Genomic DNA, 14,649 nt, shown 5'->3' on the forward strand with positions numbered 1-14,649 from the left:
GGGGGAGTAGTCAGGAGTGATGATGTTACTGCGCGGCGAGGTCGAAGTGCTGCAAACTAAGTGCTCTTCCGCCATACATTATAGTTTCCATTTTTATCTGCTTAAAAAAAAATCACCACATTTTATTTTGTGCCACCATACTTACACGTGTAACTACTCATGTAACAGTTTTCAAATAGGGAAAACATGGAAGTGTTTGGTGGCTTCTAAATGCATCCTAAGGAATGAATGGGGCTAGGCTAAATGCTAACACATTCACTACGCGCTGTACAAAGATTAAGTGCACTCATTAAAAAAAGATAGGGATGTATTAATTTGTCTAAGTTGAGGAACATAGTAAAATATTGAAAAATTGTGGTTTGGTTCATCAAATACTTTTGCTTCAAATTTGCTTAATCCCAGCCCTCAGGCCACTCAGAAATACCAGTTTGTTGGAAGAATCCGTTAAACACCAAATCAATATTTCGGCCAAGTGCACGGAAACGACTGTGGGTCATATTTAAACTTGTGTCCATTGTGAGTATTTGGACATGAAACAACCCAATTTCATCATTTGCAATGTTTAGTTACAGCTTTAGTGATTTTGCAAAAGAAGCTATTTTTTTGGAGTGGATGTTTTTGCCAAAATTTGCATGCACTTTTGAACTCAATAAAACATGTCAGACGCAAGTTTTTGCATCTGAACTCCTCAAATATAACACATGGATTATAAGGGAAAAGGACAACTGGGATGGGGCATTGCGCAAATGTCAAAATTGCACAATACATCATGTTTTTCAGGGCATTTATGTACTTGGCAGAATGCATGTATGCCTAAAATGCAAAAAATACGTGTTTCTTCTTACTGGATTTTTGATTGAAATGCATTGTCTCAAATAAAATAAAATTGAACCCAATGTTCAATTAGTTCAAAGGTTACCGTTACCCCATCCATGTACAGAAGAACTAAATAAAGTTAACTCACATATACAGGCAGCAGCAATGAGGCGAGAAGCAGAATACGGGGCCTCGCATGTGGGGAAGAGCGGCTGAACCAAATAGTTTGCGAAAGTGATGGCGATGACAGCCTGACTCGTCGGTTCGATGATGAGCAGTGACGTCCACAAACGTATAAACGCAATGAAGCCTCCAAACGACTCTAGGATGTAAGCGTAGCTGGCACCGGACTTGGGAATGGTTGTGCCCAGTTCGGCATAACAGAGAGCCCCCACCACTGAAAAGATGCCCCCGATGGCCCAGATGACTAGTGACAGTCCATAGGAGGCACTGTAGAAAAGAACTCCCTTCGGAGACACAAAAATCCCTGAACCAATCATGTTGCCCACAATAAGGCTGACGCCATTCAGCAAAGAGATTTCCTTTTTTAGCTGCATGCTTTCTTTAGGCTGTGAGGGGGCTTCAGGACCCTCAGGCTGGCCATTCAGTTTTTGGGATTCTGGGCTGTTTTCCATTTTTTCCACAGGTCTTTGTACCAGTGCTCTGACAGAGGTAAGGTCCTCGGCGGCCTTGTCCAACCTAAAGATGGAAACCAAAACATTTTTTGTTATAATAGCAAGTGTCTTATATTTTATGTTACAGGTGTCGTGCCCTGCATGACAATACACACACACACACACACACACACACACACACACACACACACACACACACACACACACACACACACACACACACACACACACACACACACACATAAATGTAATTCAAGTCACGTCTGGCCTCCAATGTCTAGTGATGGTGTGAAGTCAGTGTGATAAGTATTTTACATACGTGAGAAAAGTGCTGTGTCTAATTGATGAAATGCTAGTGTGATGATTGCATCACTGAGTGTGTCAACATGGAAAACATGTCTTGGTCCAAGATTGCGTAACACTTCTCAGTAAACCCTTTCCTTTAGAATCTAAGAAATATAGCATGATACATTTCAATACATTCCAATCAGCAGTTTAATATTAGGAGTTTCTAAATAACAGAAATCACAGCTTTAGTTGTGGTACTTGAAGTTTGTTGACCTTCTATAAATGATTAAACTCAGGTATGCTGTCACCTCTCTTACTGTGAAAAGCTGATAACACATTCCTTTAGTTTAATCAACTTACACCAATGCCTTTCACACCAAACCATAGAAAATGACTATTAAGTGATTCCAGCATTATGGACGGGACATTTGCAGTCAAAACTTGAAATATAAATTCTCAGAGAATGCATTCATTACCAATACTGTATATTGAACCATCTGTTTATATTTTTTACCTGATGATAGAGTCCAGACAAAAATATCAGTCTATACTGAAGTTTTTTATTTTAGATGAGGAAAACATTCATGCATTATGGATGTGACAATAATTCTGGAAGAATTCTGTAAATTAAAAAGGCACAACTCATAAGTAAATATACCAAACAAATTAAGAAGGTTTGGCCTTGAAAGAACAAATAATAAATGTTGTTTTAAGTCTGACATTTGCATGGAATTGCCCTATTACAGTCTCTTGCACCTGTATTTCAATCAGGGGCCAGGCAGTTTCAAATGAATAGTGTACATATTATAGCTCGTAATTAATCAACATTGGTGTATTTTTCCAAATTTATCCCCAGAGAGATTTCTTTCTCTGAGACTTGTTTCCGTTTTGGATGATGTTTCCCAGAACTGCAAACAAACATCTGCACTATTGACGCATGTTTACAGTGGTAAAGGACAGTCCTCTGCTGTTGCCTTGGAGACCCAGTGACATCGTTTTAGCATAGACTTTGAACTGATGTTGTGGGAAGCATCTGACTTTTGATTAGACCTAATGCTATTAAAATGGCATCTGCATGAGATAAATACTTTTGAATGAGATGATTGCAATATTATAAGGACTTCATTTTGGCTGGTAAACATTTCTACAGAAGTATAAAAAATTTCAGTAGATGTATGCGTTTAAATAAATGCCTTTTAAAGAAAGCTCAAAAAATGAGTGAATTATTTTACTCAAAACCATTTAATCGACCATTTTTTTTGTTACATGATATTGACACATTGCAATATTAGAAATTAAGCTGGAAACGTAAAGGCAAAAACTCTAGAAGCAAAAACAATTTACTGAATTTGGCACCCCAGATCAAAACAAGTTAATATCTGGCAACCCGCTTTGTTGGAGACCGAAGCATAGACTCATAAAAACACAGGTGCTTGCTTTCTGAATATTTCAATTATTTAGCCTATAATAACAATATTTATTTACCCTTCACTGCAAAATTTAACCCACAGTACAAACGGCATACAATCGCCTTTAAAAAAAACAAGATGATGTAGTTGTTTTGGTGAACAGCTGATATGCTGAAGTACCGCAATACGTCGTAATCTTATTTCAAACACTTTTGTTGTTTTATTCATTATGTGTCAGACAAAACCACGTGATATTGAGTAGTATTTTGTATAGAAGCAGTACTTTGTGTAGATGCAGTCTGTCTTAAGTTTCAAGGAAGAGATCCACAAAGCATTTTCTAATCGATGGGATGACACGCGACATCCTGTTTTTCCAAAAGAGCAGCGACTATCGCTGCGTCCATTTAACGCAGCTGTCACTTTCTATTCTGTACACATTCAATTTACACATTGCCATGTATTTATTAGAAATAACCGGACTAACGAAATTAAAACAAGACGTCAATTCTCGTTGATTCAAGACAACCAGACCCGTCTTTCTTTTTATAGCGTCATGTTAGAAACGAGAAAACGTCCTTACCTTTACGTGTCCTCTGTTTACACCCCTTTGTCCAAGTCATAAGGTTAGCAGACAGACGAGCATCTTTAACTACAGCACAAACCCTGAAACACGAAGGGCGAGCTGCCAAGAAAGTCACGTGATGCCGGTAAAATTGACATCACGTGCGTTTTTCTGCAAATCAACAAGAGCAATAGGCTGCAGGTCCCATCGGCTACTACAGTATATCTGCTGAGTACTGCACTGAAGGCAAATAATCGACCTATTAAAACCAATGTTTTTCTGTTGTGTGTTAAATGCTTCTGATTAACGGTGATTTACAGCAATTAGCATTAAAATAGATGAATAGGTCTAGCTTCAGATGAAAGAATAAACATGCTTGATAAAGAGCAACTTATAATCATTTAATCAACATAATAATTTTATATTAACATTTTTTTATCATTCTCTAACATTGTATAAGCATGTCTCACATTAAAAACAAAAAGCTCCTATACTGTACCATGAACTTTTAAATGAACCGGTGTATGTCATTCATATAATTAGACAGTCTGTGAGGAGGTATGTGGCATCATTTTGATCTCACCTAACTAACAACAGTTTTCCAAGAACTGGATCTTACATAAGAGCTCATGTCAAATGATGTAAGGACAGTGGGACACATGCTAGTAAATGGGAGTAGAGCCACAGTTTTTATTTTATATATACAGCAAACAGCTTAAAATAAATGATATTTCTTAAGAACCAAGACACCATAGTTGTTTTGTTTACACGTGAATCTTTATTTTAAATTCTTGTTATGCTGCATACATAAGGAACTAATCAATATTACATTAAATGCACTTAAAATGTCTTGTTGCAAGATACTCTACAATCAGAAACTGTTGTGCAACATGCACAATCCAAATCTGCATTACAAAACATAAAACCGTGTATCAGAAATGCATAGCACACAATACACAAAAAACACTAGAGATGATTGATGAAATATCTGATGACCCACCCAAACGCTGTTTTCTAGTTAATGATAATCTACAAACAACTACTACTGTATGAATAGTATGTTGAGTGTGAATGTTGACCGTAAACACTGATGTGAGAACTATTATTCATTAAAACAGCCCCCCCCCCCATTAAATGACCCTTTTGTGTTGCTTAAATTTTGTGAAACTTAAATAATGTGATCAAAGCAGTACCTGCCTATTAAACATAACATCATTATGTTCAAAGACAAATACATAATAATCCCGTCAGTATGCAAACTGAATTACAACGAATACCCTTAAAAGCTGTCAATTTGATTACATTTTAAGAGAGTGAAACTGCATGGCAGTGTACCATCTCAGAGGGTCTGACCTCTTCTCATCTCTGCTTTAAAGCAGACCAAATAATATAAAATCTCAGCATATTAAAATGCTATAATATAATACAATATATTACTGTATAATAACCTGACCATCATGTCATTTAGAGGCTATCTGAGTGTGTTTAGTGGATACTAGACCCAAAGTTGTGGCCACCAGAACAGCCACATTCTCCCCCAGACAGGAACACATATCGAGTAAACAGCGTGTGCGTTCGGTCAAGGTCACGGCTGCCGTGATGATCTCGTATGTCTCACGGGTCACAGCCTGCCGGGCCCGTAACACATCTAACAGGTTGTTGAGTCGTCCTTCGGTCATGCAACGAACAATGCTCTCCCTTCTCTCCCGTAGCAGTCGGCAAAAGCTCCTTCCGGCTGACATTTGACATGTAACTGGAGAAACAGGAAGGATTAGAGTTCATGATGTAATCGTTGACTCCAGTAGAGTTTGGAGCTGACACAAAGATGCTTTTTTGGATGACCTTTATTGACAATGGTCAATAATTTAGTATTGCGGCTCAATCTGATCAATCAGGCTTCATTTTGTATACGGTTATTAATTGCCTTCAAAGAGAAAATGTGCTCTTTTGAAATATGAATTCTACATGGTATGCAAATATTTAAATATATTTAACATAATTTTAATACATTTTAATAATACTGTAGAATAGTAAAATGTTTAACATTATGCCTCTAAGCTGCTGGACCCAAAGCATTTAAATGAACAAAACAAGGCAAACTCTGAGAAAAACAAAAACCCACTAGGGAGGAAACACACTGCAGACAGATAAGGCATCATAAGGGTTATTTTTTCAGGAAGTGAGCAAGCACAGTCTCACAGAAATGCTTACTGCGCACATATAAACCACAATGCATCACAACAACTGATTGATACATAGTACTGATTTGGGTCATCCAGATAGCTATACTACACTGGGCCAACTTAAGACTGTCAGAGAGCAGGTGTTTACATGCTTCATAAAGAGATTCTAGTATGCAACAATGGCATGTTTATGTTTTTTGGTCAAGACTTAGAAGTCTGAAATGGGATAGGAACAGAGGAAAAGATTAAAAAAGACAGAGGGGTGGTTTTCCAGACATTGTTTAGATTAATCCAGGACTAGGCCTTAGTTATATGTGGACCTTTAAGTAATTTTACAAACAAACCATACAAAAACATTACTGGTGTTCATGTTGAGACAAAACAATGACGCTGATATATTTTAAGATATGTCAGTGCAAGCAAATTTCAGTTAAGATAGCTCAAACAGGTCCTGGCTTAACCTAAACCTGTTCGGGAAACCGGCCCCATAAGTATTAAAAAAGTAATACAATAATATAAGGACATTCTGCAGGAGGAACTTATTTCTCACCATGGTTGCTAGCATTATGTGGCAATGTACTCTGAAATAGCGTTGTGGGGGAAACACACGGGGACCTTAAAGACGTGGGACTCTGTCTCTGGGGGTCTCCACACTGTCCAGGAGTCTGAGAGCTATCAGGTTGAACTGATTTATTTTCAGAATCTATGAAAGACAAAAGGAGGGAAAATAAAGTAAAACAATTTCTACTAGAACGGTAACAATGTGTCTCTAAGTACAATCGAACGAGGAGTTTACTAACCCTTACAGCATCTGATCTGAGAACAAACCCTTCTTCCCATCCGCAGAGACACCTTTCCTTCTGCTTCCAATTTGGGAATCTGTGACAAATGAGCTTCATTCCTTGGAATAACCTTGGAGGTCCAATTTTTGGTGCTTATGCAACTACTGTCCTGTTGGTGGTCAATGGACAGAATCCAAAAAGTCTAAGAATTGATGTTTGCACATAATTCATAATAAACAAATGCAAAAACTTAATTGTCTCACTTTTAGATTAAGTAGCTCAATTGGCAACTCCCAGGATGACTTCAGAAGCTTCTTTTCCTAATAATAAAATAAAAAATATCACTATACTTAAACACATAGTCAGCTATTTTACATTTATATATTAAAACTTAATAAGTAATAAGTAATAAGTACCTTGCAAGATTTTAGGTGAAGAACATCATCACTGAAAGTCTGTGGATCATAAACTGCCAAAGCTGTCCTCAGAACCCTTGCACACTCTGTACGAACAAATAGGAGGTAATGATGAGTACAGCAGATGTTAGTACTACATACTGTAACACTTTTAAGATTAAAGCGGTCATATTATGCTCTTTTTCTAAATCTATCCAGTTTATCTTCACACAGATTTAAGAGTTAAGAGTCCCACTCGAAACGGTTTCGTCCAGTTTTGCCACCAGGCCAAGTTTTCCAAGCACAACGGAGGACATTGAGTGTGTGTAAGCTGTATTATTATCCATGATTTCTCTCTCAAGAAACTACGCACGTGCATTTGTTTATAATAATATCATAAAAGAGCATTGGTGAATGATGTCATCTTTAGCAGGTATAGTGAGAAGCTCCCTAATCTCTGCTTCATTCCACCTTGCAGACGTTTCTCGTGGTGAATGTTTATCTGCATTTAAAATCCCCGTGTCTAAGAGCTGAATGATAACTTCGTTTTGCAATGACTCGCATGTCCTCCTTTCGGCACGCCACTTATAGCATTGTTTCTGCTTTTTGCTCACATAGGTTGCGCTCCGGAAACATGCAATGTTATAGCTTTACAGAAGATATTGCAGAAACAATTACGGAACACGTTCACACAGAAGGCACACTTGCAATTTTATGGGATTTTCCCAGGATTAGTGTGCTATGTGAATGAGATTATAGAGTATGTAAAGCAGAATCTTTATCACCAGAACTACAACCAGTTAACAGAAATGTATACAAATTAAATAAGCGAGCCCGCAGCTACATTACATCATCATTTATCCATTTTAGAAATGCAGAAAAAAGTGGGTTTAGAATTTAGGTGAGATAAACAGCGATAAACATGAGGACAACACAGCATTAAAACAACTGCTCTTGTCGTCTTCGTCTGGGGGTGGAGGTTATTTGAATTTGGGGTTTATGATGTCACAAACCTGGACAAAAGCTTGTTTATCAGCCATTCATTATAGTTTTTAAAAAGCGATTTTTGTTAAAAAGCTTTGAACTTTGACCGCTGTAACTTTGCAAATCTCAGACATACACACTAATTAAAGTTGAGAAAGTGAAAAAGCATAATATGACCACTTTAACGGAAAAACAACCCATAACTTACCCTCAGCCGATGGCCGTTTTTTAGGTTCACTGTGCAAGCATCTAACAATAAGCTGGGTAAGTGCATGGTTTTGAGGGGTCATTGGTTGCAGAAGGTCAACCCTCACACCAAGCTCCAACTTCTCCTGAGCAGAGAGTAAGAGGGTCTGAATCTGATCCATACCTGTTAAATGATTGCAGAGGAAATGAGCCAAAAAAAAAAAAAAATTAATACATGCAGAACAGGACAGGAAAATGACTGACACGATTAAAAGATGACAACATACCTTCACATGCACGCTTTCTATTTAGCGTTTCCCATATTAGAATCCCAAAACTATAAAGATGCATAAACAGTCAAATGTGAGTGGATTAAAGAGGATTGTATTTATAAATCACAGACACACAGGAATTTAGAGATAATGCAAACTGACCTGTAAATGTCAGCCTCTGCAGAAGGAATGTTGCCTTCGGGTGAAATATAGGCCAGATCTCTGTAGCATGGCCGAAACCCATTGGAGGAGTTTATCATCAAATTCATGTCTATCTCTTGGCCCCAGTCACACAACTAGGATGTATGCACACACAAACATGTTAAAAGTAAGCGAAATGGTGGAGCAAGCACACCAAAAACCATTCTTTTTTTAAGGACAAAGTCAGGCAGTACCTTGGCACGGTATTGTTGGTCAAGAAGAACATTAGTGGCTTTCAGGGCTCCATGAGGCAGCCGAATGCCATGGAGATGAGCTAAACCTTCAGCAACATCCAACAGGATCCGAAGACAAAGAGTCATTGAAAGCTCTGGGTGCAGTTCTGTCTAATGAAAGCAAAATAGCTATCAAAAACCTGATAAGGACTCCAAAATCCTGCTGTTTGTTGTTACTATTTTTGCTACTAGTAGTAGAAAATTCCTAGACATTTCCATGCCCAGGGAATTTCCCCACTGAGATCTAAACACACCACTACTGTCTACAAACTCATTCTGCCTTCTCATTACTGCATCTTTAAAATAAAAAGTCTATTCAGTACACTATGTATGTACAGTATATTTCAACAACTATTGTATAAGGATGTTTACCTCATGCAGTGCTGAATCTAGAGAGCCTTCAGTCATCCAGTCCCACACCAACCCAAATAGAGAGTGACTCCTGTACACACCCAGTGGGACCAGTACACGCTCAGATCTCACCTGACCCGACATTCCTCCTTTCTGCAACCTGTCAATCCATTTACTGATAACAAAAACAGACAGATACACAAAGACACACGTACGAGACACTTAAGTTTCAGTTTTTCTTTAAAACTATGCAAGGCTTTCAGAAATCTAATTTGCCTTATAGTAAAAACTGATTTTAAAATTCGTTAAAATAATAAAAGTATTTAATTTCGTTTATAGTTCATTTAAGGTATTTATTAAAGCTGCACAACATAAGTCTATTGCACAAAGCATTGCAACCTGTAACAGACTATTAATTAAATGTTAAAAAATGCAATACGTCTGCCTGTTACAAATGTAATTTGTGTATGTTGCAAGCCGGTTTTGTATGTACAACTGTTTGTTGACTTTTAATTTTAAAAAGTTTACCTATCCGTGAGCAACTTGACAGCCACTTCGCGTTCCGTCCTTCTGAAATATCCACGCAAACACGCACCGACGCTGGTTTTAATGAGAACTACATCTCGCAGGTCTCTCTCATGAATCTCCTGTAGTTGACTGGTCTGAGCCATACTGGACCCGGTCAGTTTCTCAACCCCGCCGGGACGCTGAACAACTCCACCAGATTCATAAGACGACGCGAAAATCAGAAAATGAAAGGAACGACGAGCCTTTATGATGATGACACGCTGTGTGTTTATGTCGTTTCCTATTGGCTGCTGACTTCGTAGAAATCCCCGTCTATTATTAGTAAGTCATGCAATGTTTGCATTGTCGATTCACCTCATTGAACCCGGGCTAGAGCTGAGCCCGAGGCTAAAAGAATGATTGAGCACATGTAAATGAAAAATTTACCTCACAAAATCTAACGAGATTTTTAACGTTTAGACGCTTGGAGGTAGTTAAAAATGGGAAACGTTATGTTATCAGCACCTGCCTAATATTGTGTACTGTAGGTCCCCCCTTTTGCCACCAAACAGCCCTGACCTGTCGAGGCATGGACTCCATTAGACCTTTCTATCAGAACCAGCATTCATTTTTTCAGTAATTATAACTAGACCTACACACAATATTAGGCAGGTGATCATAATGTTATGGCTGATTTGTTTATATTATAGTGATTTGCCTTAATATCAATCATTTAAGTAATATTGTATAGGCATATATGGACATACATATGTTGTAATTCCATTATTTATTCAAAGTAGAGAGCACATTTTTCACTTATACAATATGTACCTGTATGTATGTTTGTAAACTCAAAGAAAGGATGCGTTCATTTTCACACATTGTTTTGTGTTATTTTAGCACATTATGTGTCATTTCGTGATGATTTTGTGTTCAAATAGGCTTACAATGTGCACAGAGATGTGTCAAGTTAAGGACAACACAACATGTGTTTGGGTTGTAGGGAAGTGGAGTGAAGAGGCTGTGAAATGTATTCATGGGAAAATAGTGTCATTCCCTAAATCCAGGTCATCTAAAGGTTATGGAGGTTATGAATCCCTTGGTGTATTTGACAGTCAGAGCCAATTTCATAAACTAACCACTGTAAATTTCCATTTGTCTTTGAGATATAAAACACTCAATAAACACACAATACAATATGACAGCAAGTGAAAAATGATTAGTGGAGTTATTAATTATTAACCTCTCAGCACTTTTTATTATGCTTTTATCATTGTGGTATGACACAGGCTAACAAAGGCTTTATAAATAACTGTATAGGAGCAGCAGAGGAACTGAGCTTATCTGTTTGACTCAACAGTTAGGCTTAAACCATTTCCATGTATCTAATAGGTCTGCCAATATTGCAAAAAAGGGGTTTTCTACAGAAGGCGTCAAGGTTATATTTAGGTCCTTTACCACGTGCTCATAAGTGTCCAGTGTGACTGCAGAATGGGAAGTGATTTTTCCGTCTTACAGAAAAGGGGATGTTCAGTGTCAGGGATTCAATAGAAAGTGCAGTCTTGTGTCATGTTAAACACTTTCACACTAATTAAGGTCAGCGGAACTGAAACTTTATCTTTATGATATTATATCATAAAGCATTTTTTTACGCTTGTTGAAATTTATTCTTATACATAAGCCATTTAAAATAGCACACTTTACACAATATTGAATTATAGTAAATAAATGAATATAACAATGTTATGCTAGTTATATACAAATGCAAATAATAAATGACTCAATGTGGATCACTGAGAATATATAACGACTACTTGAATCTGTGACAACTACATTCATTTATACTGTAAAATTAGTCAATATAGTGACTTTATCATAAATGTATAGTCATTTATATTCAATAATTGAATAATTAACTATTATTATTATTATGATTATTTGTCTTAAATGCTAGATAGGTTGGATGAAAGAAATAAAATACATTTTACAACAAAAAGCAGGATACACTGAAACAACAAACTTTTTGGTGTAGTAAAATATATTAGATTGACCCGCATTTAGTAATATTATCATTTATTGAGAACTAGATTTTTTAAAGTAAAATAATAATAAATACACAATTAATTCATGTACAAAATGAACTGTGTGGGAATAGTAAGTCGTATTATACATTTTTTTAATTATTATTATTTAACTGTTTTATTACTGCACATAGTCTAAAATAATTATTTTAATCAAAAACTTTAGCGTATTTATTTAACTTAAGCTTATAAAATCCAATAAACTAAAACATGCAAGTAAAATAAACTTGAAATTATCAGCACATGTAAGGAATACCCATAATCCTTTGTGCCTTTATAGTTTGATTGTTAGCTTTTTCAAAGAATAAGAACTGGTAAGAACTTTAACTTCTTAAATATTTGTTAATAAAATGTCATAAAGATTTAAAGGTGTAGTGTGTAATTTTAGAAGGATCTTTTGACAGAAATGCAATTTAATATACAAAACTACATTATCATGGGTGTATAAAGACCTTTTGATAATGAATCGTTATGTTTTTATTACCTTAGAATTAGATGTTTTTATCTACATGCACAAGGGTACCCTTAAAGTCGCCATTTTGTGCCACCACGTTTCTACAGAAGCCCTTAACAGAAAAACATTTTTGTCTCTGACAATGACATGTTTTTCCGGTGGCGGCTACTGTAGCTTCTCTATGCGTTTCAAAAGCTAGGGGTGAGCAGTGGGCTGAGCCATTGGTTGCAATTCGCAACCTCACCAATAGATGCCGCTACTTTACACACTGCACCTTAAAGCTCTTTTGTTATTGATGTCGTTTTGCTGCAAATGATTTTGTGCAAATGTTGTAAATTTTGTGAAGTCACCGTTCATGTAATTCAGAACATTTTATTGTATTTTTCTTCAAAATACTGACAATGCATGTCAAAAACACATGTGTGTGTTTATGTGGATAATCAAGTTTATTCAATGATTGAATTATAGTCAGCCATGAATTTTGTGTTATAATGCAATTTGTAACACTAAGAGTAAATAAGTCCATACAACCATGTTAAAGAAAATAACAAACAGTTAGCCTAATACAATCTACCATACAACAGTAAATAACATGTGTTTAATATTTTTAGGACAGCAATGCTTCAGTATTTAAAAAAGTAATAGACTTTACCTAAACAATTAAAATAAATTGAACTTGTAAAATAAAAATATTTAGGTGACATGTACTTAATTATTTAACAAATGTTTCATGCACTATTAAGTAGATTTTATTTGATTTCGGTAGGCAAGTTGTACTTAAAAAAGCAGTACATTTTTCTTAACCTCCTAAGACCCGAGTTTTGGTTTGTCTTTTGTCAGATTTCTACCAGCTATTTTGGGGTTAGGAAAAAAACAATAAATATACTTTTTCTTAGAACATGAAGCAGTGTATTTGTCCATGTTTGTGAACAACAAGTTCCAGTTACAGATGCAGTTACCAATTAATTATTATGGTCCAAACAACAAAATTTTATGTCCACATATGTGGACATTCAGGTCTTAGGAGGTTAAAAAGAAGTTTGTGCAAACTGTTACGAGGATTTTTTACAGTACATTTTACAAGTTGTTTTTTCAATGTGTCTTTGGGTTTCCCCAATAACTGCAATCAGTGTTTATATACCCATGCTATATGATGGAAAGTTCCTACAGCTTCCCTTTATCTTTCAAATGAAATTAGTGTAGTGCTTTATTATATATCATAAATATAATAATCTATTACCATAAACATGTGGTACACGTCCTAGCTTTTTATGGTTACATTTCTTTAGAATCTGTGTGTTAATAAATCATCCAGTGCAAATTTGTGTATTAAGTGCATCACGATATAGAGCAGTGCTTCTCAAACTGGGAGCCGGAAGATGGTGCCAAGGGGGTCCTACGTTTATGACATACATAAATTAATCATAAAATTATGTTTTATTAAACCTCAGAAAAATAAGGCTACTTACCAACAGCAATACATTGTATAATTCGATATGTTTTATGTCATAAATTTATGTTGGGGGGCCACAAATGGATGCCCCCCGACATAAATATTTGTATGTATTTATTATAGGCAGTTTAGCACTTAGCTGAGTAGGTAACAATGTCTCTATTTCAGGAGAAGATGACGAGCTGAGCAGGCGGGGCTTGGATGAAGAGCATGGGGAATTCCAGGTAAGTGAACCGGGTAAGTCTAGTATTCTTGTGATAAGACCAGACAAGGACTGAGTGTGAGTTATTTAAAGGGGTATGGTGATGTGACACAGGTGGTGGTGATAAGTATCGCTGGAGTGGGTGGAGTTAGTGATGATGTGGATTTGTTCTGGTGATGGGATCCTGACACCATGAGGGAGGAGCAATGCAGTGAAGGAGTATTTTTTTCAGATGATTAAAATCATCCTAAAAAGAAACCTTAACGTAAAGTATTTTTTTATTTTCAAAGGTGCAGTGTGTACATTTTACCGCCATGTTTCTACAGTAGCCCGAAATGGACAAACCGCTCCACAGAGCGTGTTTCATTACTATGTCGTCTCAGACGATGACATGTTTGTCCAGTGGTGGCAACCATAGCTTCAATATGTGTTTAGAAAGGAAGGGGTGAGCAGTGGACTGAGCTATTGGTTGCAGTTCCCAGCCTCACCGCTATATGCCACTAAAATCTACACACTGCACCTTTAAAGAGTAACTAAACCCCTGGTCAGAGCCTGACTCCGCCCACTGGCAATATTTGAAAAATGCAAGAAAAGTGGGCAGACCCCAACGGAGATAGAGGGGACGAACTAAGTGTGTGGTGAGATCGCAACAAGG

The 14,649-nt window shown here is 36.7% G+C and overlaps 2 protein-coding genes across 2 annotated transcripts in view; both read right to left on the minus strand.

Moving 5' to 3' along the window:
• The window catches only part of slc7a6 (solute carrier family 7 member 6), a 12,052-nt gene extending 8,167 nt beyond the window's left edge, over positions 1-3,885 (minus strand). Inside the window, exons 1-2 of the mRNA XM_065267906.2 lie at positions 3,729-3,885; positions 965-1,515 (exon numbers count right to left, since the gene is read on the minus strand). Of these exons, the coding sequence (XP_065123978.1) occupies positions 965-1,451 (487 nt within the window). The 5' untranslated portion in view covers positions 1,452-1,515; positions 3,729-3,885. The remainder of the gene's footprint in view (positions 1-964; positions 1,516-3,728) is intronic.
• A 594-nt stretch (positions 3,886-4,479) lies between these two features.
• Positions 4,480-10,101, minus strand: LOC135749256 (receptor-interacting serine/threonine-protein kinase 2). Its single transcript, XM_065267793.2, has 11 exons — positions 9,826-10,101; positions 9,319-9,472; positions 8,908-9,057; positions 8,675-8,808; positions 8,528-8,577; positions 8,263-8,424; positions 7,092-7,177; positions 6,939-6,995; positions 6,694-6,844; positions 6,444-6,596; positions 4,480-5,463 (listed from the first exon to the last, which is right to left on the minus strand). The coding sequence occupies exons 1-11, from the start codon at positions 9,966-9,968 to the stop codon at positions 5,171-5,173; spliced, it is 1,533 nt and encodes a 510-aa protein (XP_065123865.1). The 5' UTR covers positions 9,969-10,101; the 3' UTR covers positions 4,480-5,170.
• Positions 10,102-14,649: the final 4,548 nt, after the last annotated feature.

This window comes from Paramisgurnus dabryanus, chromosome 2 (assembly GCF_030506205.2).
Source record: "Paramisgurnus dabryanus chromosome 2, PD_genome_1.1, whole genome shotgun sequence".
NCBI lineage: Eukaryota > Metazoa > Chordata > Actinopteri > Cypriniformes > Cobitidae > Paramisgurnus > Paramisgurnus dabryanus.

Bases quoted from the DNA above. Each gene is read 5' to 3' on its own strand.
- LOC135749256 (XM_065267793.2), bottom strand. From the start codon at position 9,968: ATGGCTCAGACCAGTCAACTACAGGAGATTCATGAGAGAGACCTGCGA. The intron at 6,996-7,091 runs GTACTTATTACT...TTTTATTATTAG, and splicing joins TTCACCTAAAATCTTGCAAG to GAAAAGAAGCTTCTGAAGTC. The intron at 6,845-6,938 runs GTGAGACAATTA...GACCACCAACAG, and splicing joins TTGAGCTACTTAATCTAAAA to GACAGTAGTTGCATAAGCAC.